Here is a 26,983-nt window from a genome sequence, read left to right as displayed (position 1 = left end):
ACGAAAGTGAGGTTAACATTATACTTAGTAAACAAATAGAAGCGAAACATCCTTAGTTTTTATTTTTTGAGCATTCATCTTCTCTGTTCTTTCACAGGAAATCCGGGTGTAACAATTCACCAAATAGTCATTATTCGCATCATGGCACGTCCGAGTGCAATATACAGAACTTCAAGGGCATCTACCGTTTCTAAAGCACGCTACAAATTTCCAATATTAGATGCTTCAGAGATAATCGAAGTATTTGACGCGTTAGACTTCGGTATAAGTGAAGATACCTTGGTAAAGCCAACATCAAGTTTTATGAACAGCTTAATTGAACAAATCATTGATAAATTCTTATATATATCACCATTTACGCTTCACAAGCAAATAGAAGAAACGCATATCAATGATTCTATGGAAGAGGAAAGTTTGCACAATGCTATGAATATTGTTGCAGCCAAGCACGTCGTCTACAAATTTATGTGTGACTGTGGAGTCGACGATTTCAGTATTAAGGACATTTTCAAGCCAGAGCCCGTCAGAGTGCGTATCATTTTAAGCGCAATAATTAATTTTGCACGATTTAGGGAAGAAAGGATGAGTAATTGTGATGAGCTACTGGAATCCAGTGATGATGTTATTATAAAATATAAAGATGAACATCGCAGTTATGAGGACATTCAAGAGCGTGTGGCATCTTTGAGAAATGAACAAAATATTAATGGCTTGACTGCTGAAAGTGTCGATCAAAGCAGCAGTGAGCTTGAAGCTAAGTTGAAGAATCTCCAAAGAAGTCAGCAAAGGCTAGCATCTGCACATACAAAGTATAAGTCCAGCAAGGCAAGTTTGGTTAAAGAGCTTGAAACCCAAGGTGCCTTATACGAAGCCTCTGAAAAAGAGCTTGAAAAGATTCAACCTTATATTAAAGAGTCGCCAGAAGGGATACGAGAGCTTATTTCAAAAATGGAAGATTCGCTAAAGGAAGAGCGGCTTAAATTAAACGAGCTTGAGGGCAAATCGAAAAATGTTGCGATTGCATTAGAATCTTTTCAAATATTGACCCAGGAATTTCGGAGCTTGAATAAGCTTTTAGATGTTGCGCAGGTTGAAGTTAATAAGCATGAAGATTCGAACAGTAAATTGAAAGAACTAAAGGATCGAATGGAACATAGTAATGATCTGATCGCAGACTATTCTGTTCGAATATCGCAAGCCAAACGACAGCTTCAGCACAGTGATGACCGAATCCAGAAGTTGACCAACTTCTATGTTGAAAAAATGAGGTCATTGGAAAAAAAGGTTCACGACAACCAAGAAAGACTAGATACATTAATAACTAAAAAGGCGAATCAAGAGATTGATTCGGATAATAAGCGCGCGCAAATTGAAAGTTGGAAAGGTAGAATGGCAGAATTAAGGCGTGGTTTTGAGTTTGAATGCAAAGAGGCTAATTTTGAATTGAACAAACTTGAATCACATATCAAACTTTATAAGTCTGAAATCGTGAAAAAGATCAAATCACAAAAGCAACTAATGAAGTCATTTCATGATGGCCAAGTTTAATTTCAACATAAAATTGTTTGTATCATTAATATATTTGGCATTTACGCCTCTATCTTGCTTATTTAGTAAAAAGAATTTGAATAAAATACTCCTTGGTATCCCGGTCCCAAAATTCCCATGTTTTATCCGCCTTCAAATCAACCTTAAAGCTAGGAATCTTAAATCCTATGTTTTCATATGGTTCACCACTGATAATAACATACTGGAATTTTGGATTGCTTGGTTCAACATCCTGTTCAAAAGATGACATTAGTCTGTAACATGGTGTAATATCATCTTTAATTTTTGGATATTTCAAATGGAACGTGAGCCCTTTTTCTAGGGTGACGGGATCTCTGACTTTACTAATCCTGTAGGCTGGTTTTCCGATCTTCATAAACTTTCTTTTAGGTAGATCGGATATACCTTGTGTTTTGTCCTCGTTTGCGCTTGAGCTCCTTTTCTCAGCTTCGACCCTTTTCATAAGATTAAATTGGTGTTTTCTACCATGAGTATGTGTTAGATATGATCCCTCAGAAAAATGAGTTGTAAAGCAAAGTTTGCATTCTAAAACACCCATATGATTTCTTATAACATATGGATCCGCTTCAATATCCACTTTTGAAAGAAGAAGCTTTCGTAGCCTCTCCTTTCGATACTGGTTTGTTTCTGCATCTCCCGCAATTCCACCGCTTCCTTTTTTGGAACCAATACGATTATTATAATCCATTATTCATATTATTTAAAGAATGTCTGAGGTATGTTCATTTGCAATGGGTCTGCTTAACGTCATGTTTATAGAAAGTTCTTTCAAAGAGAAAAAAAGAAAGCATCTCTCATAAAAAGAGATGAATTAATAAAAAAATATGAAGGATGCGAGGTTCGAACTCGCGCGGATATGCTAATCCAGCAGATCTTAAGTCTGCCGCCTTAGACCACTCGGCCAATCCTCCAAATACAAAAATGGAAATTGGAAGACTGATGGTAACAAAATATTATTTTTAATAACCTAAAGTATAAGGATTTTTAGAAAGATTACCAAATCCATTTAAGGATAGTTGACAGATTATTAAGATTGTTATTTGATACTTCTTATCTTGTTTCACATTTCTTATCTTATGACTATCTGTGAAACATTGTATTTGTCAGAGTTAAGAGAGACCTTATGAGTTACTCCCGGGCTTTAGCTATCAAACTCCTTCTTTAATAGAACTAATAAGAACCTAGCAGTCGGGGAGATTCAGACAATTGTAAGGTCGGTTACCTAAGTGGGTGGATATAAATGTACCAAGTGGTCTGTGTGATAATGTTAATGCCTTTAACATTCTAACAATTGTGTATGTATCACCATAGAAGAAAATGAATTTACTTCCTTTACTCTGTTACCATCAAAGTGGAGTCGAACTAGTAGTATTGCAAAATAGGCTATCGGGTCTCGTCCCTTCGTAGAAGAAACAAGTTATATAAAAAGAGGTAAAGTAAAGTAAAAATAAAAAGGAAAATAAAGTGAGGTAATCATACATAATAAAAAAAAAAAAAAGATTTAATTCTCAGAAACAGAATTATGATCGCGCATAATTATTTTTCTGCTGATTCCCTAACATACACAGTTAGTGCATTTTATCCAGGATTGTCTCTATTAGATATTATTTTAAATCTTCGTTATTTTAGAATAAGTTCAGATCTCAAAACAAATAAATCTAATGACATATAATAATAGATTACCTAATACTAGGTAATATTCTCATATGTCCGACACGCTCCCTTGATTTGTAGCATCTGAATAATCATGCTCCTTAACTTACCCAATACCTTGGTAGTAATAGGTTTAGTAAGAATATCAGCTAACTGGTCCTTCGTACTAACGTGTTTGATAATGAAACGCTTCTCTTCAAATCGTTCTTCTAAACATTTCAACCTGACAGCGTATGGCTTTGATTTTGGTGAAAAGTTACCATAAACTATCGTATCAACAGCGGATTTGTTATCCACTAAAAGTTCAGGATATTTTCCTTCGCCTTGATAAGCGGACATGAACTTCATGAGAGGGTGAAACCATTCAAGCTCATTAGAAAGTAGGTAAATTGCCTGAAGTTCCGCCTCAGTAGATGACTTGCAGACCAATGGGGTATACTGGCACTTCCAATAGAGAGGTGCATCCGAAAACATGATGAGAAATCCGTTCATGGACTTCCTTGTAATCGGATCTTGAGCATAGTCACTATCTGAGTAGCAAATCAAATGATCCATTTTAGTTTCCGAAGTGTGTTGATAAATGATAGATTTGAAACGACTATGATAGAGGTAGTTTAAAACATGTTTCAACTGATCAACGACTAGACGATGAGGATACGTCGAAAAACGCGCTAAGTAATCAACAGCATAAGCAATATCAGGCCTTGTCATAACCGCGACGTATAATAAGCAACCAATTTTGCGTCGAAAATCACTGACTGCCTTATTAAGCATCTCCTTAGTAGCTTCTAACGGATGTTCCGCAGTATCGAAGTAGAAATTTGGACTTAACGGAGTAGCACAGCTTCTAGCAAAAGTAAGGTGAAGCTTCTCAACGAATTCTTCGATATAGGCAGACTGACATAGCTTAATCTTTTTCACACGACCATCCTTTAATCTTTCCACAGTGAGATCAATCCCCAAAAACTTCTGTAAATTGGTCTTCTTATCAGGTTGGATCGTTTTAAGCTCATATTTACCAGATATATGTTTGTAAACTTTGTCCAGTATAGCTTTATTCGAAGCGCCAACAATAATGTCATCCACAAATAAACCAACAACGCAATCGACTTTTCCATTCCGATTCTTGTGAATGTAGGTGGATGGAAAAGGGTGGGAACTTTCAAAATTAATTTTGGCCAAATGTTTCTGAATTTCCTTATGCCACAAATTGCCCGATTGCTTGAGACCATATAAAGCTTTGTTAAGCTTATAGACCACCCTCATGCCGGATGGCACTTTTGCATGCCTTGTGTGGGTAGAATACCCTTGAGGCTGATAAATGTACAATTCGGTATCAATAGGACTGTATAGATAAGCAGTTTTGACATCAAACTGAGCCATAAACCAATGCTGAGTAGCAATAAGAGCAAAAATCGCTCTCATGATCTCTGGTCGAAGAGTTGGAGAAAATGTAATTGAATATGTATTCTCCTTCTGGTGATCACCGCGAGCAACGAGACGTGCTTTGCGTCGACCATCAGATTTAACGGTAAAAACCCAACTTGTGGAGACGCAGCAATTCAAAATTTTCGGATCATCTGTAAGAATTGGATTGCGATCCCATGTGTTATGTATATGATGAGAGTGAAACTCGTCATCAATTGCTGCCTTCCATTTTGCAGCGTCCTTGCTGCACATCGCTTGTTTGTAACCTTTCGGATTAGCTGCGAGATAAATGTCGCTTAACAACACTTGAAAAATCCGTGGCTTCTTCCGAGCAACCATATAGGTACGCTCAGGAGCAGAAGATTCGCCAGGAGTGCTGTTAATCAACGGCACCGAGGAACGGGTGTCCCCATTCACAAGATCATCATAAGTATGTTTTCTTGATAAACGAGTTCCAGTCCTAAAAGGCTCTAAGAAGAGAATTTGGACTTGTTCAAACGGCTTGAACCCTTCTCGGTCTTCACTTTTTCACCAGCAGAAGTCGCAGGAATCACTTGAAATGATATCTTATGGCCAGAGGATCCGGATTTGTCCGCCAAAGTATCATGAGGTGAAGTAACTTGAGGTAACTTAGAGTGATTGACTTCTCCATCCAATGACGAGTTGAGTAATGCTCGATCATCTTCATGTTCTGCTTGTAAAGGGATGTTAAGATGCCTGGTCGTAGTATGATGCTTGGACTCCGTGTGATTGTGTCCAGTTAGTCTCTGATAATCCTTTTCACCAGCATTTAAACTTGGTGAATCAGAAACTGCAAATTTCTCAGGTTCGACCACGGGCAACGGACGATTTAACGTGCTCAGTGCTTCCATATTTTCAGGAACTGTCACTCTGGAAGTAGCAAGATTGTTCGATTCCTTTCCACCGACAACAGGGTTGTCGTCAGTAGAAGTTGCAGTAGATCTCTCAGCTTTAACGTTCTCCTTAGGAGCTTGGGGCATTGAATGCTTCGCTCCCTTAATCTTACCAGCATGACCAACCATAGGTGAACGCTTCGCATTAGGAGCGGGCTTCGATGAAACTTTCTTGGGTTTAGTACCCTTGGCAGGCTTCTTAAAGTTTGGCTTCCTGTAATGCAGTTGAGGAGTTGAGTGATCTCCTGCATCCAAGTCGAAAAGCATAGTAGTTTCCGCTGTAGGCTTCTCGTCTGATGCTTGGATAGTCTGAGGTTCCTCTGAGTTTGAGACTTCACGTAAGTCGGCAGCGCTCTCAATATCATCAGAGTAGTCCTTAGACGTAGAAGAAGTAGTAGACAGTATGTCTGAATTATCATCTGAATCTGGCACCCAGTCAGAATCACTTTCGTAGTCATCGTCTGAACTGGATACAATTGGACTGCCAGCACGCAATGTGGGCTCTGTCACAATCGAATGATCATCATCTTCAGATAGCTCGGTCTCCATAGCAGCATCGTCGTAGAGCTTTCTGTCAACAGGAATAGATGACGCATTCTGACCTTCAGATAATCCAACAATACTCGGCACCTCAGAAGAAATATCACTTGATGCATCATCAGCAGATAGATCGGCAAAAATCTCAATTCTTGGATCATAAAGTGACTGCAATGAATCATCCACGCGTGATTGAGGTGTAAGAAAATAGTCTGTATAAAGTACAGACGGGTTCATAAATTGAACATGGCGTGTATCCGTAAATGTACCGTAACGTGTGTCTCCTGGCGTATTCGGGATGAAGACTTGGCAACCAAAGGTTTCATTGCTCCATCCAAGATATATGCCCTGAACAGCCCTTTCCCCAAGCTTAGGTGTGTATTTCGGAGGGTAAGTAACCTCACAAAGTTCACCAAAGATATGCAAATCCTTAGTTTTGGGAGACATAAACTTGAGTTTAAGTGACGGACTGGTTCCAATATTATCATTCACGAGATTGTTCCTGACAAATACTGAATATAGCACAGCTTCCTTCCAAAAATTGTGAGAAACTTTACCAGAATGCAACATGGCACGCGCATCATTCATAATCGTTAAGTTCAAGCGTTCAGCAACACCATTAGACGCAGATGTATAACCGGAGGTAGTATGAAGTTCAATACCTTCACGTTCTAATATGGTTTTCAATTCAGCATTTAAGTATTCAGTACCTTTATCTGAGAAGATTTTATGCACTCTGTATCCTTCCTTGCTAAATTGGTTTGATACCCATCGAACGTATTTATCAACTGCACGAGCAACATCACTCTTGTGTTTCATCATAAAAACCGTTGTATACTTAGTATATTGGTCCTTAAAAGTAACAAAGCAACCCATTTCGCCAACACTCGTGTGCGTCTAGACAATGCAAACATCGGAATAAACAACATCAAAAGGAATAGGACGCAAGTAATAGTCTCTTGAACCCTCTATAGCATTTGCTCGTCTCGCCTTCGCTTCCATACAATCAACACAACCTTTGCTGAGCAATTCATCAAGTTCCTTTATTTCCTTTTTCGAAGCAGTAATCGTCCCATGATTAATAGACTTTTTTTGATTAGCCTAAGGTTAGCATGAGCCAATTTAAGATGTAAGTTGTTTATATGCAATTGTCCTCCACCAATCATAAACTGATTAAAATCACCTGGTATATACCATAGCTTGTTAACTTGAACTAACTGAATACATTCATCTCCAACATTGAGAACCTTTGAATAAGTCTGAGATTTGGTACCAAAATCGTGAAAGTAGGTCTGAATTCGGCATTCAGGGCAACGGTTGATATCGTCTTCTGAAAAGATAGTAGGAGCACCCTCATAATAGTGTAGGTAGAGTGTAAGAACATTTCCCATGTAATTAAAGATTATCCTACCGGAACCTTCCAATTTCTTTTGACTATCGTCATAACCAACAGAGAAAACTTTATCGTCCTTGCGGAAAGGCATGTAATCATGTAGCCATTCCCTATGACCTGTGAGACTAATGGCAGCGCCATTATCAATTAAGATAAAATCTCGAATGCCTCGGAGTATTCAAACTATCCATTGGCACGCTGCCTAGGACTTGTAACTCGGAGATATTAGTAGATTCATCGCTCAATTTGACATTATTCATATTCTCCTTCCTCTCATTCTTCTTGCCTTTGTTAGATTGATCCTTCTTCTGATGATCAGATCCATGCGAACGGTTATTATTCGGCGGCTCTTGTCTTTTCTTGTTTTTCGAAATGCTGGAATAACCTTGCTTGTTGGAAGTCACAAAGATTGACTTGGAAAGCGACTTCGAAACAATCGCAGCATTACGTTTAGACTTGACTTTTCTTTCGATCCATTTCTTAAATTCAACTAAGTCGTTTATTTCATCAAATTCTGAACAATTTCCTTTAATCGATTCAGCGACACCGGGTCTAAGATGGGCCAAAATATCTGTATCCCCGTGATAGCAACTACACCATTTTATAGATGTAATGACATTGTCAATGATGTTGACATAAACACTAAAGAGGCTTCTAATAATCATCATGCCTGATAACATCTAAAACATTCCTAAACCATCCTGATGTAATTCAATGTTTGTCACAATCGTAAGTTCCCAGAATAATAAGTAGGGCTTGCAGTATTCTATGAACAAATTCCATTTGCATAAGCAGCTCTATTCATCAATAGCAGAGTTTGGTAGTAATTCCATTTCTGACAAATTTCTGATTAATATATATGAGATCATCTCGTTAAGAATATCGAGTAGGAACAGCTTCCTTGACTCAAAATTGAGATAACAACAATTCACGCGCAGCAAAATATGATTTCACTTGAAAAGTAAACGAATCATTAAACATCTTTAGGCATCGAAATAATGTATCTGAAGCTCAGTTAAAAACCAGCTGATAAAGATAATATGAATGAGATTATGTAATCGATATGATCAGCGATCTACACAAATTTCTCAATCTGTTAACACTCATAACGGATCTTAGAAAATTTTCCCAGGAGGCATAACCTGAAAATATTTTCATCAAGCGAGAATTTTTCTTGAGAGAAATTCAGTAGACATAAAAAAAATTCCTTCTCGTAGAATTCTCAACTAAATTCAAAAGAAAAAAGATGGCATACACATCTGCCTCTTCACAAAAATCACACAAATTGGTTATCCTGTCTGTGACGCCATGTCAGAGTTAAGAGAGACCTTATGAGTTACTCCCGGGCTTTAGCTATCAAACTCCTTCTTTAATAGAACTAATAAGAACCTAGCAGTCGGGGAGATTCAGACAATTGTAAGGTCGGTTACCTAAGTGGGTGGATATAAATGTACCAAGTGGTCTGTGTGATAATGTTAATGCCTTTAACATTCTAACAATTGTGTATGTATCACCATAGAAGAAAATGAATTTACTTCCTTTACTCTGTTACCATCAAAGTGGAGTCGAACTAGTAGTATTGCAAAATAGGCTATCGGGTCTCGTCCCTTCGTAGAAGAAACAAGTTATATAAAAAGAGGTAAAGTAAAGTAAAAATAAAAAGGAAAATAAAGTGAGGTAATCATACATAATAAAAAAAAAAAAAAGATTTAATTCTCAGAAACAGAATTATGATCGCGCATAATTATTTTTCTGCTGATTCCCTAACATACACAGTTAGTGCATTTTATCCAGGATTGTCTCTATTAGATATTATTTTAAATCTTCGTTATTTTAGAATAAGTTCAGATCTCAAAACAAATAAATCTAATGACATATAATAATAGATTACCTAATACTAGGTAATATTCTCATATGTCCGACAGTATTCGTTCACTATTCTATACATTAACCTATCTCTTCGTATTTTCTTCTATTCTGGTCCCATCACCGGAGAGCAAGAACCTCTATTTATATTACATGGAGAAGGCACATTTCCAAAATCTAATTACTCTTTCACCAATATTCTTTTTGTGCTCACTGGCAATTCTTTCCTATTTAGGAACATTCGTCCGTTATCTATTATATCCTATATTGTCTGGTACCATCCTTTAGTCCGACATCGATTCTTTTGCGAGACTTTATGTCAACCCTTGTCAGAGGATTGGAAGTCTAATTTTCAATTATTTATCTAGCTTTAAACCAATATGTTCTTGGTTTGACCCCTTACAAAAACTGTAACAGATAGACGTTTACCTCAGTTACGAAATTCCTAAAGAGTATGTAAGAAATACCTTGTTAAAACTAGGATATAAAAGTAGTATCCGTGTGAGCGCAAAAGTGGCTCAACATAGACCTATAAGTTTCTAAAATTGATTGGTGAAAGCGAAGGATCTGCAAAGTCCCAGGTTGTAGCATTTGCTGCAAAAGGTACTTCAGCTCGATCTTGTTAGGAGTAGAAATCTAATTTTTATAAAGGACTAATCAGGATACAAAGACGTGTTAACTTTTACAAAAATCTTTGTGCTCTTGTAGCTTGTAGGACACAGTAGGAATCCAACCCTTTCATTTCTTCCATTTTTATGGTTTAACATCATCCTAAATTATTGATTTTGCAAATGAAGGGCGATTTGAATCAGAACCAAGGAGATACAACGAGGTCTTATGTGCTATTATCTCATGTAGTTTCGAAGGGCATTAAACTTAGTGTTACCAGATTAGTATACTGTTTCGATATTTATTGTAGTATATATATGTTGTACATAAGATTTGGTGTAGATACACGAGACTATCTGAGCTTTATATAATTATCATTCTTCTTCCCATACGACAACTTAGACAATGGGTCTTGTTCTACTTATAATTTCATTTTAATGTCTTTTAATTATTTTGACACTTATTCATAATGTATAAATCTTGTGCGGCATATGAATTTTCAACTAAACCTTAGAGTAATAGTTGGGATTCTCATCAAGAAACAAGCGTTTTCTCAGGAATTTCTTTTGATTATGATGCTTATTATACGAAACGAAAGTCCTTTCTTATACCCAAATTAGATAGCCAATCTCTTTCCTAACTACGGGCATCAGTGCGCCCGATAGAACTTGTACATGGAGGTATGGAAGTAAGAAATTCGTATGCCGCACGAAAATTACAACTCTTGACTGGACAGACCTCTCAAGATTCTGATAATTAGCATTTTGTAGATTGCATTTCAGATGGTCACAGGAAATAAAGAAGTTACCAAAGTGGTAAGCTGCAGAATGTAGCTTCGTCACGAAAACGAGTTTGCCTTAGGATTTATTTACATTAAATATTTATTCTTCTTTGGCTTCGAAAATTTATGATCTGTTTACTTTCAGGGATGTTGACGTCAGCTTTAGTATTATTCAGCGCATGTTTTTTTGCTCTGATCGAACCATTGCCAATAGAGACATATGACCTAGATATAAGAATTTTGCATGGTATTAATCAATTATTGCTATTTTTTCATTATATAGTATGTGACCTAATAGTCTACATTTGTAATACAAAGTTCAAAATACTTTTGTTGGGGTATTTTATGAAGGAAAATCATTTTGTATAATTTCAGAACTTAATTCGTAAGTTATTAAAAGTTGTTGTAATATTCTAGTTAATTGGTTTAAGCGTGACGCCTTTATGAAGCTTTGTTATAACTAGTATTGTGTGCTTTTAAAGCTCAAGAAAGGAAATGTATAAAGGTAAAATAACTAAGTAAGAAGGTAAAATGAACTTAATAAAAAAGGGGAATGAGCCTGCTTAAAATACCTTTACTCCTTATTAGTGAGGTTTTCACGGGCAGCATGCGATCGTCAATGCTTTTATTATAAAAGTATTTATATGATTATATATATTACTGGGGGAAATATTTATACTCACTGATAGCAGATAACTTTACACGTATATAATAAAGAAGGTGTTAGAGACATTAAGTTCTGAAATCGTATGTTAGGTGTCCTCACTCAGGCAACTTAAACATTTTTACACGAAAAAAACCCGTCATGATTTAGTTCGAGACCACGCTTTCTCTTTCTTCCGGGATTATTTATCGTTAAATCGAGGGACCTTGGGATTAATATACAAATACCGTGTAAGTATAACGCTCAAATTTAAAAGGCTTTATATCTCAGCAATATGGAAACAAGCTTTCCAAATATTGCAAGCAAATTTTTGCTCAATCGACATTACTAAAATTCGTCTAATTTATACTAAATTTATACATATTATATTTCTGTCTCTTTTGTGAAGTTCCAACATGTGATGAAGAATGTTCCCTTTTTTTTGAATCAAATTTCATAATAAATTTATCCATGTAATTTGACACGAATGCCCATATCTTCTTCTTGCGATCCTTTGAAATTTTAGCAGGAGGATCTTGATTTTTATGTCGTCCTAGTTCTTTATTAGTTAACACATGGGTAATCTCTCTTGCACAGTTCTTCAGGTTTTCCCTTCCAATATGATCCTCATATTTCTTCAGCATATTAGGAACCACAGAAGCAAATAAAAGCATCCACTCTCTTTTATATTTTTTGTGAAGATCTCCATCACGAACTTGGCTCCGGTCAGAATCAAAATGATGTTTATGATGATGACTCTCATACTCCTGGAAATGAACCTTTGAGGCAGACCTAGAGCCAGCCTTCTTGATTTCCGAAGACGAGGATGCCTCAGCTATAATACTGGATAACTTTTTTAATTTCTGTTCTTCAACCTTAACAGCCTTCTTCTGCTCTTGACGCCTTTTCTTTTGTAGTTCTCTAAGGGCAAACTGTTCATCCATTGTCCTTCGTTTTTCTCTTTTTTCTCGGTTAATATCCTCCTCTCTCATTTCTTTCCGAGGCTGTTTAACGGGATTTTTAGCAACATTTTCGATTCCCCAAGAAGGGGGCTCCCATTGAGTAATATTCTCCCGTCTGTTATAATAATATCTTGCACCGGTTTTCGCATCTGTTGTCCAATTCCAACCAGGAGGTAAAGGAATACCATCAATCTTTCTACTATCAGGAAGAGATTCGACATCAACATCAGCCCATGGCTTTTGTGAATGAGGAATGATCTCCTTGGGTTCATTATGAGGAGGGGTTGAAGTATTTGCTGGCAATGGTTGTGTAGACCTTGATCTTCTATAATCTAACTGTGCCAAAAATGTTGCATCACCGTTCATTGACGTTGTGCGCTTTGGGATGCGATACACAACTCGAAGATCTTTCCAACCATCCAAAATATCATCCACTAAAATGTTAATTTTGTTATCATCTAATTCTTGAGACATAATACGTAGAAGAGATTCTAAATCACAACTTTTCACGGTATTTTTGGATGCAAGTTTCGGCCAATTAGATAATATTGTTATTACTTTCTTAAGTACGTCTTTTTCTCTGGCGTTCATTTCATGCTTAACATGATTACCATCCAGAATTGTCTGAATACACGAGGTAAGTGCTCTTAGACCATGAAATCTGTTGAATCTGTGAAGCAATTCGGAATATCCAGGATCGTTAGGATCGAATCTTTCTAAAACACGATCAATTATTGTGGGATTATTATTTGGAAGTAACAAAAAACTTGAAACTTTTGCAACATCACTCATTTCAAGTGGGTTCAACTCAAGAGAATTCACGAAGTCATTAACTTTACTTGCAACATTCTCTTCGGAAATAGTAATACCTTGCTTTTTCTGAAATTTGATCCATCTGTTTTCATCCGCAGCGCTTATTCCGAGAGCATCACGTGCAGCATATGTTAACAGTCGTAGAACTTCTGTTTGCGTTTTACCACCCAGATAACCAACACAGTTCTTAGCCCCACAGTAACACTTCTGGGGTTCGGCACCATATCTATCCACGTTATAATCAAAGGTTATTTCTTCACCTTTGGGTATTTTTCTTTTGGCGAATATTCCCATGCGATATCTTTTGTTCACGACCCACTTTTCAACATACGCGTTGGGATCACAAGAATGGTTACAAAATCTTCCCAGACTACCTTTTTTCGTGGCATCGATGATTTGACCATCCTGAATCATCATAAAATAGAAATGCTTAATTCCCTCTTTTGCATACGCCTCTTTTCTGATTTTATAGGCTTGTTCGTCGATCACCTCTCCTTTGTACTCAATGATGAAGGTATTTGCAGGAATATCACAATTTGCACGCATACCATACCCTTTGTGCTCAGTTAGAAAGATGGATATATCTGCCATCTGATTTCTTTGAAATCTTTGGTTCTGACAACGAGCACCACACGAACATTCACCGTCAACACATTCAACGTTGGTCAGTCTATTAATACAATCAGAGTCTGCACCACAAGCAACATTGACACCCGCCACTCTTCTCTCAGTACAATCACATGTCATCACCTCATTAGCCGCAGAATATACACCTTTAAGTCGATCAATGTATTCATTATGCTTCACAAGTTGAAATGTTTCAAGAGCTTCTTCTGTTCTATCAAGAGACTCCGAAAACACCGGAACATTATTTTCAGAAACTGCTGACGATTCCGCAGTCGCCGGTTTTATACCAACCATGTGAACGTTTCTTACCATGTCTCTTTTTTAAGGCAAAATGAAAGTAATCGAACCTATATACGATACAACATATAACAATACGATTTATAGGGAGAGAGTATTTACCGAAGTCTCGTCAACGCCGATGAATTTTTTCTGTTTCCATTTCTAACTCACCCTCCTCCTATTACAAAAAAATATATACATATTCGAAAAAAAGAATACGCGAAAAATTTATTTATAGCATCCTTACAACTTACATCGTTCTTGTTCTCCGTAGGTGGGCGCTACAATTGTTCCCATTCATTTTCATATTATCAAACTTCTTGAAGATATAAAGGAAGGAAAGACGAGAACAAAAGTAGAAACTACGAAAATAGTGTATTAAAGCTGTTATTCATGAATTTCAACGAATTTGAAAGGCTCAAGACAAGAATCCCTGAATCGATTTCGCATTTCAGGGATATTGATAAAGATATCTCTAAACTACCTCAGTTCATATATAACGATAAGTTAATTGAAACATTAGCGAATTGTACTTTATACCATTTTTTTAATAATGCTCAACGATCGGATTCAAATCATTCACTTCTTCATTTATTGGATATTAAATTCGAATTTATTATAGAAAATCAAAGAGGATCAACAATATTAGGGATTCCAATGTATGCAAATCAGTTTTTGCTTCAGCCGTTGGATCCTCCAAGATTTCAGACTTTGAACGGTAAAGCTTTGGAAAGTGTCCTAATGTATCCGCTACCAGGCACAAATTGGGAATGGGCCTGGAATGAGTGGCATATTTTAATGTTAAATAATGTGGACGAGAATGGTTGGACATACTCTGGAACGAGCTTTGGTAGCAAGCGTTGGAACAGCAGTAGATATTTAGGTAAATTTGTAAGGAGGAGGATATGGCTTCGAATGGCTGAAAGAAATTTTTCTACGAAAGTTGCTGCGGATAATAGTATATCTGAGGAGAATGTTCCATCAACAATCAACGTGTTTCCATTCAAAAACCAAGAAATCTGAAATAAGTTTAGAATCAACAAATAAATAAAGGCATGCAAATTCAGCTATGCACAGGGGCACTTCTTTTGTTCATAACTAATGGAATAAAGAGAGGTAACAAAACTATATACATGTAATCATTAGAAAAGTATTCCGATGAGATAATTTGCAATATTTATAAATGACGTTTAAGCGGAATCTTGCTTAGATTTTCTATCGTGTCACCGACTTCAAGATCTGGATCACCTTCTAGGGCTATGCCACAATCACCGCCATTCTTGACCTGGGCAACATCATCCTTTTCAATTTTGAGTTCTTTAATTTTTCCGTTATAAATAGTCTCCCCATTTCTAACGATTCGAACATCTAGTGACTTCTTAAGAATACCATCCGTGACCCTGGATCCAGCGATAACTATGCTATTCTTTCCCTTCAAGCTAATTTCAAACAACTTTTTAATCGAAGCTTTACTAACAACTTTCGTTTCAAATTTAACTGGCAATGTCTCTGTGAGAGTAGTCACAACGCTTTCTATGAGATGGTATATGACTCCAAACTCCTGAATTTTTACTCCAGCAGATGATGCGGAATTTGCTATATCTCGTGCAACTTTCATGTTAAAAACAAGAATTGTGGAACCGGAGGATTTTGCTCGCTCAATATCAGATTCCGTAGGAGGTCCAACTTCAGCATATAAGACAAAGGCGGTCACCTCATCATTTCCAAGGCCTTCTATACTTTGCCTCACAGCTTCAGCGGAGCCACTCACATCTGCTTTGATAATATAACTGACTCTTTTTGTTTGTATCTTTTCCGTTTCAAAAAGGTCTGGCTCCAATTGTTTAATTTCATCCATACTAAAACCTTCATCTTGATATTCCTGTATTTTTTCTACTCTTTCTGAATCGTGTACTTGCTTTAATCTTTTGTTATTCATATCTTCAACTTGATCTGCTTCCATCAACTGCTGTTTTCTCCTCTCCCTATTGGCAACCACTTTCTTTGCAAATGCCTCGTTCTTTGCCTGAATTGCAAAGTCACCTGCTTCTGGAATATCTTTCCACCCTGATATTTCCACCGGAAATGCTGGCTTCGCTTGTGTAGCAGACTTTCCATTTTCATCTTTCATAACTCTTACTTTACACCATGTCGTACCTGCAACCAAGATCATACCTTTCTTTAAAATACCCTTTTTTAGTAAAAATGTGGCACAGTTACCAAGACCATGTTTAACCTGCGATTCTAAAATCCATCCTTCAACTGGAATATTTTGAGTTTCAGCCTTTAATTCAAGAAGTTCAGCGACAGTTATAATCGTTTCTTCTAAATCCTTCATTCCCATCCCGGTCTTTGCGGAAATACGAATCACAGGAACCTCTCCACCATAATCTTCAACATCAACACCATTTCTAGAGAGATCAGCAACAACTTTATCGGGGTTCGCATCCGGCTTATCACATTTATTGATAGCCACAATCATTGGAACTCCAGCAGATTTTGTATGCTTAATGGCTTCGATTGTCTGGGGCATCACCGAATCCTCGGCGGCAACAACTAGAACAACAATATCTGTCATATTAGCTCCCCTTTCTCTCATCTTTAAAAACGCTGCATGACCCGGTGTGTCAAGAAAAGTGATACTCCGTTCGGAACTCTTTGGTTTAACAACAAAAGCACCAATTCTTTGTGTAATGCCTCCCTTTTCATCTTTTGCAATGGATGATCTTCTAAAATAATCCAATATGGTGGTTTTTCCATGATCAACGTGACCCATAATGGTTACAACAGGCGATCTTGACTTTAAGCTGGTTTTGTCTTTGGGTTCGGGGCTCGGAAATAAATCTGCTCCGAGTTTATCATCTTGATTAACCTCAAAACCGTATTCTTCGGCAATCAATCCAGCAGTGTCAGCATCCATTATATAGTCATTAGAAATATTTTCAAACTCTAGACCTTTCATCTTTGAAACAAGATCAGGCACACGAACCCTTAGTATAGATGCCAAGTTTGCAACTGACAGAAAGGATGGTATATCCAACTTAATCATGCTGGATAAATGCTTTTTGCGAACCAACTTTTGATTTTTCTTCTTTTTCAAGGAATTGCTCGTCTTTACCTTCGGTTTGGAGTCGGAACTCCGTCCCAGCTTCTCCGTATTTTTGAAAGAAGATTTCTCATTTTTGCGGAATGATTGGTCTTTTACTTGTGACTTGTCTTTGACATCGCCACCACCAGTTCCTGATAAATGCGTTTGATCAATGTCGGTTTGACGAGGAGTAGATTTAAAAGAATTACTGCTTTTTAATGCCTTGGAAATCAAATTGAATTTGTTATGTGACATAGAAGTTAGATCTACCTTTTTTGTGTCTTTAGACTTCACATGATTGGAAGGTTTATTTATTTCAGCTTTAGCAGTGCTTTTTTCCAGCTTTCTTCCAAATCTTGATCTTCTCGCTGCAACACCACTGTAATTACAGGAGCAAGCCATTAATAATCTGGTACTCCTTGGTTCAAGCCATAACTTTTTTCTCCCATAACCATAGAGCAATTTGAATAACATTGTATTCCATTATTCTTATATTGAAAATAGATATCGTTTAGTCTGAGTAATGGGTTGAAACTGCTTACTGTGATGTGAAAAATATATGTGAACGTACCAACTTCAATGTAAAAAAAAATGAACGAAAAAAGAAAAAAAAAGAAAGCAAAAACAGCGACTTGATAAAATGAAAAATGCTCCTATATTCAGTTCCTTCCTTCAGACATGCCACCGAAGATGTCAAAAGATAAGAAGAAAATTAGAAAACAACCTCAGAATTTAATCTTGAAGATTACGATAAAACAATTATACGATTATATGATGTTGTTAATATATCGAAAATATCAGGGAAAATGTAATAAAACAAAGTTTTGAACAATAATCTCTCGTTCAATTCGAAGCGTTCTTGGTCAAGAATAGCTTGAATGCAACATTATCAGTCTCCTCTTTATATTTGTAGCCAAGCTTCTTGAGGAAACTAACAAATTTGGCATTATCTTCTGGAGGGACGCAAATACCGGCAAGAACCTTTCCGATATCATCACCATGATTTCTATAATGGAATAAAGTCAAGTTCCATTTTGTTTGAAGTAAGTCAAGGAACTTGGTTAGGGCACCTGGCCTTTCTGGGAATTCGAAAGCAATGATTCTTTCATTTGGAACGTATGATTTACCTCCAACGAGATACCTTCCGTGAGATTTAGCAAGCTCGTTGTCAGAAAGGTCCCAAGCTTTAAAACCAGCTTTCCGAATTTCGGACAAGATTTCTGGAAGTTCGGAATCTCTATTCTGAACAGAGAAAGAAGTGTACACACTGGCAGAGCCAGTTTCTTTTGCCTCATCGGAGTACCTGTATGAAAACTCAGTAACAGCTCTTGGATCAATGATCTTTTGTAGCTGTAAGAAAGTACCTGGCTTATCAGGAATCTCAACGCCAAGGAAAACCTCCTTACCCTCACCTAGGACTGCTCTCTCACTGACAAACCTAAGTCTATCAAAGTTCATGTTGGCGCCACTCAAAATAGGAACGTACGTTTCCTTTGAGTGGTCGATTTCTGGATGTTCCAAAATGTATCTCTTCATACCGGCAACAGTCATAGCACCTGAAGGTTCCATTATCGATCTTGTGTCCTCGAAGACGTCCTTAATTGCAGCGCTGATTTCATCAGTATTAACTCTGACGACTTCATCAATGCCGAAATCCTGGCACGTGCGGAAAGTTTCCTCACCAATGGTCTTGACAGCAGTACCATCTGCAAACAAACCAACAGTACTTAAGGTAACACGTTTGTTTGCTTTCAAAGACTGATACATAGTATCAGCATCAAACGTTTCAACACCAATGACCTTGACACTTGGGGCCAATCTTTTCAGATAGGATCCGATACCAGAAATCAAACCACCACCACCAATGGCCACAAACACAGCACTAAGGGAGTGCGACTTAACTTGTCTCAGAAGTTCCATTGCAATGGTACCTTGACCTGCAATAACGTAAGGATGGTCAAAGGGTGGAATATTAGTTAAACCTTCTTCCTCAGACAATCTGTCACACTCGGCTTTGGCGGCATCAAAATCATCACCGAATAGAACAACCCTTGCTCCCAGACGGCTCACGTTATTGTACTTAATTGCCGGTGTAGCAGTTGGCATGACAATTGTTGCTGGAACACCCATATGCTTAGCAGAGTAAGCAATACCTTGCGCATGATTACCTGCCGAGCAAGCAATAACACCCTTAGACCTTCTTTCTTCACTGAGACTGGCAATCATGTTGTAGGCACCCCTCAATTTGAAGGAGAACACTGGAAGTGTATCCTCTCTTTTCAAATACACCTTGGATTTTGTCTTTTGCGATAAAAGTGGAGCTGCCGACAAAGGACTTCCATCAATAATATCATACACCCTTGAAGTCAAAATCAACTTGACATAATCAGGCCTTCCATTTGGAAGCAAATCAGTATCTTTCAGGTCTGGGAACTTCTTTAAAGTTTCAGCCCGTAACTCCTCTGGTGTTTTCTTTGAAAATGTACTTTGGCATCTGATCCCTCTCGACAGATTTAGCTTCGAGGCCATCAAGGGTTTGAAAACAGTGGAGACCCTTCTAGGGCTCACCATAACAACCTTTGTCAAAAAAGTCATTTATATGTCCTTTAAATCTCTCAGATTGATGCTATATCAAAACTAAAAGGAATTGTGTATTCCTAATGAAATAGATAACAGCGGTGTAAAAATCCAAATTTATCTTTTATAGTACTGACAATCTTTTGAAAAATTACGGTCGCCAAATTTTCATTCAAGTTTCTGGTATTATTAGTTAATTACCGAATAGCGCGTAGAAAATTTTTTTGACTCATCGGGAACGAATGGATTCCGGTACCGGTGTCAGCGAAGGACCTTAACAGGAGATTAGATTTCACGCAAAGAGAGGAGGGACTAAACAGCCGAAAGACGCAAAAAAAAATTAATGATGTTTCGGGATTCAAGATGATACTTAAATCCCCAAATACCACAAAAAAAACGAATCAAGCATAAATCATATATTTCAAGCTATTCACTTCAGCTTATTTTGAAGTGTTTGCTTTAAGTTATCAGGTGAATTAACAAAATAAAAATTAAGTAGTCTATTTGAAATGGTCAACAGGACAAAAACTGATCTAAGTCATATGCCCAGAGATGAAAAAGCAGTTATTTAAACACAAGAAACAGGATACGATTAACGAAGACGAATTCCTTGATCAAACCGGCCTAAAGCTTTTAAAGCTTGATTTGAGCTCTTATTTAACAGTATGAAATTTGCTATATATTATGGGAGATCAAGAGATTACTTAGAAAATGGCCTATTTGTTTATCCGGGTGGCACCCGCGAAATTTGGTTGGTTGGAAAATATTTTATTACCTAAGAGTTTGGAGGGGTTTGGCAGGAGACGCCCAGTCAAAATGATTGAAACAGGCCTACGAGAACACAGATTTTCTTTTCATATTTCCTTATCCGATTGATCCGTTCAGTTTTTTTTTTTTTTTTTGCCAAGGTGCGAGCACATCTGACTCGCTTATAAAATAAATAGAGTTCCAATGATGATAATAGAACCTTATTCGAGTCAGATGTTTACCCCAGAGATAGAAAGAAATATATCTATTGACATAGCAAAGGGTATTTTTAATACTACTAAATTATAGTGAAGAGCAACAATGAGAATTACTACAGAAGAAGAAAGAAAGGCACATAACAACTACGTGCTTCTTGGAGGATTGAAAGGTATCGCGGTTGGTTTTGCTGTTTCCGCAGGTATATTTGCGTACGCACGTTTCAAATATCCTAAGAAGCTTGCTTCCTGGACATACTCAATGAAAACAGCCGTTGCAATCACCCCTCCAGCATTTGGTGCGACTGTTGCTGGAGAGCTTGCATCTCAGGGATTTAGTGAAAAATATGATACTCCGAATGTCAATATGAACGAGGCCGTTAAGGAGGAGCAAAAAGAATGGTCGTCTATGACACAGAGCCAAAAGATTATCAGTTCCATAAATAGCAATAAATATAAAATCATCACTGGACTTTGGGCTGCTTCACTATGGGGATCTTGGAAATATGCAAGTAGGGACAAATTGATGAGCAAGGCCCAGCAGTTTTATGATGCGCGTATGTATGCACAGTTCGTTACAATCATTTTATTACTAGGTTCTATCGGTTTGAGTATGATGGATGAAAACAAGTCCAAGGCTAAAAATATCGAAAATAAAGCTGACGATGACTACATGAGACAGATAATGTTCCAGGCCGAACAGGCTAAACAGGCTCAAAAGGAGAAGGAGAATAGGAAAGTACAAGAATGAATGGAATTATTGGTTCTTTTCCATTTGATTTTTCTGACGCTCCAATTCTTGTATTTAGTCAGATCATATTTAACATCTTTCGCTCGTTACGGTTTACCTTACAATAGACGATGACTACTTAATTTTTTTTTGCTTTTTGATACAGGTTCGTCTCTAATTCTAGGAGCACGTTATTATTGATCCATATATTATTAATTTAACATTCTTATTTAGCTCTCCGCTCTCAATTTGCATTCATTGATGTCATTTAAATTCTTGCTGACGAAATTTAAAGACGCACAGTACATACTGAATGTAAAATAGAATCTGATGATAGTATATGTGCCATATTTAATCCAATTTTAAATCGTACAAATCACTACATTTTATGATCGAAGAAATATAGCAACTCTGTTAGAAAAGAAAAATGATAAAAAAACCCTGCATCTTTGTTGAATGTTGCAATTCAAAATACATATATATCTTATTTCAAAACATAATATGCGAGGCCGATAATTGAAACCCCAATGATTACTGTAATAATAGATGCTCCAGCAGTATCTCCTTTATCCAAATCCAAAGGTTTATCTGATTCTTCTGTAGACCCCATTCCAGCATTACCAGATCCAGTAGATGATCCTCCATTTTTTGCGGTATAAGGTGCAGCTCGTTCAGAAGCGAGTAAATTTTGTATAACTTCCAACGCCGACATCTGTTCACCCAATCCATATTTACCATCCCAACCATCAACGAACCAATTCATACCACACGTATGTCCATCAGAACCTCCAGAACAAGACTGTGCAGCTGCTTTTGCGGATGCCGTCAGATATGTCATAATATCGTCATAAGTATCAGGAGCTAAAACAGCTGTAAGACTCATGAATCTGGCTAGATATGCCCTGAAACACCTTTGATCATTATTACATGTGCCGGCATTTTGACAAGCTGCCTCATACATAACATCCGTAGTACTGTTAAAGAACACGGTAACACCTTTCACCCAACCTTTTGTACGAGTCAACCAAGTATCATTTCCGGAACTGTTGTACATGTAAGCACAACCTGCAATCAACAATCCGGCGTTGTAAGACCACTGATAAGGCTTAATTGTTGTACAATTTCCTTCGATTGATGCACCATCATACGCAAAATAATATCCAGGGGTCTTTATTCCCTCATTAACAAATTCCACTCCAACCAACCAGTCGTAAACTTTTTCTGCCCATTCGGAATATGTGCTATTACCAGTATACCTTGCCAACCTGGCAGCCAAGTGGAAAAGTCCAGCGTTACTAACTGTGTTCTTATAATTATAACCAGAATTCCATTGGAAAATCTGCCAACGTAGGCCACCATCACAATACGAGCTATCCCATCTCCATGCCATTGTGTTGAACACACCTTGCGCAAGATAAAGCCATTGGAAATCCTTTTTAGATGGATTCGTGAAGTTCCTTTCGGCAGCCTGAATAGCAGCAATACCCCAGAAAACCTGGTCATCATTACCTTCTGTGGTGGTTTGATTCAAAGGCATATAATTTCCATCATCTCCAGTCTGATATTCCATGGCTGTTATGATCGTTTTATCGTATGTATGATTCTGGAAAAAGAATGAGTAGTCGATCATGGATCCCCATGCTCCTCCAGCTTCCCACCAATAATAAGGATGGGTAAACATACCAACCGTACCTCCATATTGATAACCCCAGTAATAGTCCATCAAACCATCTGCAATCAAAGCACATGCAGATCTTATAGAATCATAGCTGCTAACGTCCAGATCAACCGCATTACAGAATCCAAAAAGAGCAGAAAAAACTGCAACTATCGAGGTGAACTTCATTCTAATCTTGATTGTACTCAAGGATAGAATACGTTTCTTTATCCCAGAGATAAAAACGAAAAAAATAGTGCTTTACCTCACTATGAAGCATATGTTCTCAAGTAAAAATCTCCTCAGTGAAAAGACTCCATATCATTCGCATGCTGATCTGTTTCAAGCCTCTTTTTTTTTTTTTTTTTTTTTTTTTTTGCATAGCTTCTTAAAATACAAAACCCCGCGCAGATGTAAAAAAACAAAAATTCAGACGCGTATTTCCCCCCCTCTCCTTTTGTATTCTATGAAGATGTGTATTGGTAAAAGAGATGCCTTAAATAAAATCTAAATTCTATCTGGAGGTATATTTCATTCACGGAACAATTCATATTAAAATAATACAAAGGGAAAAGGATATGCTCTAAACACAGGAAACAAAACTAGAGAATGTCCGAGATTTCGAATAAATAAACCAAAGCAAAAAAAGACTAGGGTTGGAAAGGATCGTCCGTAATTTCAAAACTTGAAAATATTTTTGTAGAGGCGGATGAAAAAGTATCGAGGACTCAGGCTCTTCACACTCAAAAGTCGGCCTGATATCGATATAAAACATTCTCACCGTGATGTCCATTTGTCAGGCCTGCCAATTCCTCAGTCTCTGACACAGTTGAGGCAACATTGTCATTTAAATTCAATGAAAGTTCTGCATCATTTGAGGTAGCCGTAGTCGTAGCCTTCATATGTGGAGCCATATTATACGGCACTGACATGCTATTATCATTGTCACCAGCCTTTCGTCCGTACTGTGCCGATGTTCTGCTATCATCAGCTGCTATGGCATGTGACGATGTCATCTCTTGTGAATTGTTGTTTGGTTGTTCCGACGATGCCGCCAGAGATGTAACACGGGAACTTTTTGATCCGACCACCACACTATTAGTCTCATCTGCAGCATTTATAGGCAGTTTAGTCAAGTCGACTCCTCCACCGTAGCTGGAATTGTGATAATTTGGGTTATGTGCATATCCCCCTGTGCCATAACTTTGCTCATATAATTGATCAACGTAACCAGTAGCAATACCACTACGGACCCCCTTTTCGCGTTCTTCGGGGTGATGAGCTTCATCCTTTCCATCCTGAATTCCTGCATTTTGCGTGACTATGTCTTTTTCCACTTTATTAGACCCTTGTGATATGCTTTTGCTCTTATTTTGACCAGCAATAGAATTATCATTATTAATATCGCTATGCGGAATATCACGCCAATCTTGATTCATTTCACTTTCCAGGCCATTTTGCTTTGCCTCCTGCTTGACCTTTGCTGCATTCTTTCCATTAGTCTTTGGCTTGTCCATTCCATCGTTATTCTTAGAGCTAGTTTTGGAATACTTCTTCTTCTTCTTTCTTGGCTCTCCTCTCTCTTGCTTCAGAACTTGCTGTTGCCTATATTTTGCAAGATATATCTTCAAGACTTCACTGTAATTTTCAAATCCAAGGTTGTTCATAGAGAAAAGGATATCTTCTCCATTAATAGTTTTTCGCTTTTCCATTAAGCATTTATCGCTTGCTTCACTTGTAATAAAAGATATAAATTCACTCACACATTCTTGCATGCACTCTTTTGCATCTTTTGATACCTTAGCAGTAGCCGGTAACGTATTCTTCATCAATCTGGCCACATTTGCAATAGGTAACCAGCGGTCCTGTTCCCGAAGTTGATAGCCGCCCATATCTATATGAATTTATTCGTGTACAACTCAGCAACTTAAATAATATGTTTCCTTTGTTTTATATTAATCCTCCGTTCAAACTTTTTAAGATATAAATGAATTTCTGTTCTTATCTCACTCTCTTTGTTCTTATTGGCGGATAAATGAAATTCAATTGCTTTGCGATGAACAAACCATAACAATAAGATTGAACGAGCCATTACTGTTATATGTTTGGCCAACTTTTTCCGCGCTTCCCTATACGCTTTTTTTTTTTTTTTTTGCGCATGAAAAAGAACAAAAAAGAGATAAATTTGTTGTCCTTTTGAGCGATGGCCTGACACAACTGCAAAAAATACCATTTTCCCTTTCGTGCCATACTAACCGGTTGTGATCACAAGAAATGTGACATCATTTTTCCGAAAGCAAAATTATAACCCGCGATACTTTTGACGTATTTTTCACGATTTCGAACGTTATCTTACAATCAAATTAAGATGATGAATAGTTTACAAACAACCTAAATAAAAAATAGATTCAAGGCATTTAGACTTGAAATAACGTTGCCATGATTTGATTTTTGAGAAATAAAGGCTCCTAATTTTACTGTTTTTACTGCTTTTTAGCGTTTCATATGGGGGTTTGTTACTGACGAGTAAAAGACAAATGCAAAATAAAGTACTTCAAGATTCATGTGTTCATTTATTGTCAGTAATATTTCTCAATAATCAGTTTGTTTCCTTGTTGAGAAATATTCGAATTCTCTCTACGACAAGGTCAGGGAACTCCCGGTGGACACTATGGTTTGCATTTGGAAAAATGTAGAGCTCTGACTTAGGAATCAACTTATGGAGCAATTCAGATTGACTTTTGGGACATATCCAATCCTCTTCTCCATCAAAAATAAAGGTTGGAATTTTCAAATTTGGTAGTTCCTGTCGATAATCAAAATATTTCTCCTGCTCGGAGTATAGTTGGTTGTGAGATGCAGCTTTATATCTAGTTTCGAGGCATGATCTAAGACCAGCATCTGCGTCGTAAGATTCAGAATAAAGGGGACCGAGTGCAAACATAACTAGTCGCATTTCTTCATCACTCTCAAACTTCGAAAATACTTTCTCAAGCATATTGACAGAGGCAATTGGTAAATTTGGTAGTCTTTTTTTAAGTTCGATAAATGCTGCTTCCTCATGGTGATAACTGGGAGCAGTTCCCCGAAGAATCAAGTGTGAAAGGTTTTCCGGATAAGTTAAAGCGTACTTTTGGGCAATAAATCCACCAAAACTACCGCCAATTATAATGCATTTTTTATCTCCGGCATTTATGAATTTCTTTCGCATTGCATCGATATCGTCAACTATCTGTGAGAAAGTGAATGGTGGGGTAAATGACGATTTTCCGTGGCCTCTGAAATCAAAACCTAAAACCTTATAACCGAACTTTGCAAGTCTCGAGTAGACCTCGAAGTCTCCCTCTTTGCTTCCAAAGCCCCTTCCTCCGTGAAGGGTAATAACTAAGGGACCATTCGCCGGTCCTATGATGCAGTAATCAAGTGTTGCCTCATTCACTTCAGCTTTTCCGTAAATTATCTTCTCGTCAGTCATCAATAGTCGAATAACTTTTGTCGTATTTAAGTGATCCCTGTTTGATGGGAGAATTGAAGAGGAGCCTTGGAAGTATCAGAAGGTAATCATGTCCCAGTTGCTGATGCTGATATATCCTTCTTGCGGGCATTAACAGAATCGTTACGTAAGATTATGATAGCCACAATGGGAAACCGGTTTGCGGGAGAATTAGACGAAAACTGTGGAGCGTTTTTTTATTCCCTAAGCGGTATAAAACATCCGCAATTTTTTTTCATGCTTAAGATGCAGAGAATGTGAGTTCATCGATTGGTGGATTAAACTGTTTACGGATCGTTAGAGTAGCATTGTGTTGAATATCACTCCAATAATTGTGTTTGAAATCAGCGCCTTTGAATATTGATCGAAGAATGTCGAGAGAACACATGTTTGAGTATTGAC

At 37.4% G+C, this 26,983-nt stretch overlaps 11 protein-coding genes and 1 non-coding gene across 12 annotated transcripts; 3 read left to right on the top strand and 9 right to left on the bottom strand.

Moving 5' to 3' along the window:
• Positions 1 to 141: 141 nt before the first annotated feature.
• On the top strand, positions 142 to 1,548 carry BRETT_001034 (uncharacterized protein; the record flags this gene model as incomplete). The annotated part of the gene is made up of 1 exon (XM_041279591.1): positions 142 to 1,548. The coding sequence occupies one exon, from the start codon at positions 142 to 144 to the stop codon at positions 1,546 to 1,548; it is 1,407 nt and encodes a 468-aa protein (XP_041137805.1).
• A 58-nt stretch (positions 1,549 to 1,606) lies between these two features.
• Positions 1,607 to 2,257, bottom strand: BRETT_001033 (uncharacterized protein; the record flags this gene model as incomplete). Its single annotated transcript, XM_041279590.1, has 1 exon — positions 1,607 to 2,257. The coding sequence occupies one exon, from the start codon at positions 2,255 to 2,257 to the stop codon at positions 1,607 to 1,609; it is 651 nt and encodes a 216-aa protein (XP_041137804.1).
• Positions 2,258 to 2,394: 137 nt separating this feature from the next.
• On the bottom strand, positions 2,395 to 2,480 carry BRETT_001032. Its single transcript has one exon. It is a non-coding gene; the product is annotated as a tRNA-Leu (tRNA).
• Positions 2,481 to 6,998: 4,518 nt separating this feature from the next.
• On the bottom strand, positions 6,999 to 8,162 carry BRETT_001031 (uncharacterized protein; the record flags this gene model as incomplete). The annotated part of the gene is given in 3 exon segments (XM_041279589.1): positions 6,999 to 7,187; positions 7,310 to 7,662; positions 7,679 to 8,162. The coding sequence occupies 3 exon segments, from the start codon at positions 8,160 to 8,162 to the stop codon at positions 6,999 to 7,001; spliced, it is 1,026 nt and encodes a 341-aa protein (XP_041137803.1).
• Positions 8,163 to 11,752: 3,590 nt separating this feature from the next.
• Positions 11,753 to 14,107, bottom strand: BRETT_001030 (uncharacterized protein; the record flags this gene model as incomplete). Its single annotated transcript, XM_041279588.1, has 1 exon — positions 11,753 to 14,107. The coding sequence occupies one exon, from the start codon at positions 14,105 to 14,107 to the stop codon at positions 11,753 to 11,755; it is 2,355 nt and encodes a 784-aa protein (XP_041137802.1).
• Positions 14,108 to 14,467: 360 nt separating this feature from the next.
• BRETT_001029 (uncharacterized protein) lies at positions 14,468 to 15,097 on the top strand (the record flags this gene model as incomplete). The annotated part of the gene is made up of 1 exon (XM_041279587.1): positions 14,468 to 15,097. One exon carries the CDS (start codon positions 14,468 to 14,470, stop codon positions 15,095 to 15,097), a length of 630 nt encoding a protein of 209 aa, XP_041137801.1.
• A 154-nt stretch (positions 15,098 to 15,251) lies between these two features.
• On the bottom strand, positions 15,252 to 17,564 carry BRETT_001028 (uncharacterized protein; the record flags this gene model as incomplete). Its single annotated transcript, XM_041279586.1, has 1 exon — positions 15,252 to 17,564. The coding sequence occupies one exon, from the start codon at positions 17,562 to 17,564 to the stop codon at positions 15,252 to 15,254; it is 2,313 nt and encodes a 770-aa protein (XP_041137800.1).
• A 441-nt stretch (positions 17,565 to 18,005) lies between these two features.
• Positions 18,006 to 19,757, bottom strand: ILV1 (threonine deaminase; the record flags this gene model as incomplete). The annotated part of the gene is made up of 1 exon (XM_041279585.1): positions 18,006 to 19,757. The coding sequence occupies one exon, from the start codon at positions 19,755 to 19,757 to the stop codon at positions 18,006 to 18,008; it is 1,752 nt and encodes a 583-aa protein (XP_041137799.1).
• A 1,050-nt stretch (positions 19,758 to 20,807) lies between these two features.
• Positions 20,808 to 21,452, top strand: BRETT_001026 (uncharacterized protein; the record flags this gene model as incomplete). Its single annotated transcript, XM_041279584.1, has 1 exon — positions 20,808 to 21,452. One exon carries the CDS (start codon positions 20,808 to 20,810, stop codon positions 21,450 to 21,452), a length of 645 nt encoding a protein of 214 aa, XP_041137798.1.
• Positions 21,453 to 21,915: 463 nt separating this feature from the next.
• BRETT_001025 (uncharacterized protein) lies at positions 21,916 to 23,277 on the bottom strand (the record flags this gene model as incomplete). Its single annotated transcript, XM_041279583.1, has 1 exon — positions 21,916 to 23,277. The coding sequence occupies one exon, from the start codon at positions 23,275 to 23,277 to the stop codon at positions 21,916 to 21,918; it is 1,362 nt and encodes a 453-aa protein (XP_041137797.1).
• A 554-nt stretch (positions 23,278 to 23,831) lies between these two features.
• BRETT_001024 (uncharacterized protein) lies at positions 23,832 to 24,980 on the bottom strand (the record flags this gene model as incomplete). The annotated part of the gene is made up of 1 exon (XM_041279582.1): positions 23,832 to 24,980. The coding sequence occupies one exon, from the start codon at positions 24,978 to 24,980 to the stop codon at positions 23,832 to 23,834; it is 1,149 nt and encodes a 382-aa protein (XP_041137796.1).
• Positions 24,981 to 25,687: 707 nt separating this feature from the next.
• BRETT_001023 (uncharacterized protein) lies at positions 25,688 to 26,563 on the bottom strand (the record flags this gene model as incomplete). The annotated part of the gene is made up of 1 exon (XM_041279581.1): positions 25,688 to 26,563. One exon carries the CDS (start codon positions 26,561 to 26,563, stop codon positions 25,688 to 25,690), a length of 876 nt encoding a protein of 291 aa, XP_041137795.1.
• Between the last annotated feature and the right edge of the window lie 420 nt (positions 26,564 to 26,983).

Source organism: Brettanomyces bruxellensis, chromosome 8, assembly GCF_011074885.1.
Source record: "Brettanomyces bruxellensis chromosome 8, complete sequence".
In the NCBI taxonomy this organism is placed as follows: domain Eukaryota; kingdom Fungi; phylum Ascomycota; class Pichiomycetes; order Pichiales; family Pichiaceae; genus Brettanomyces; species Brettanomyces bruxellensis.
This window is presented reverse-complemented; position numbering and strand designations above follow the sequence as displayed.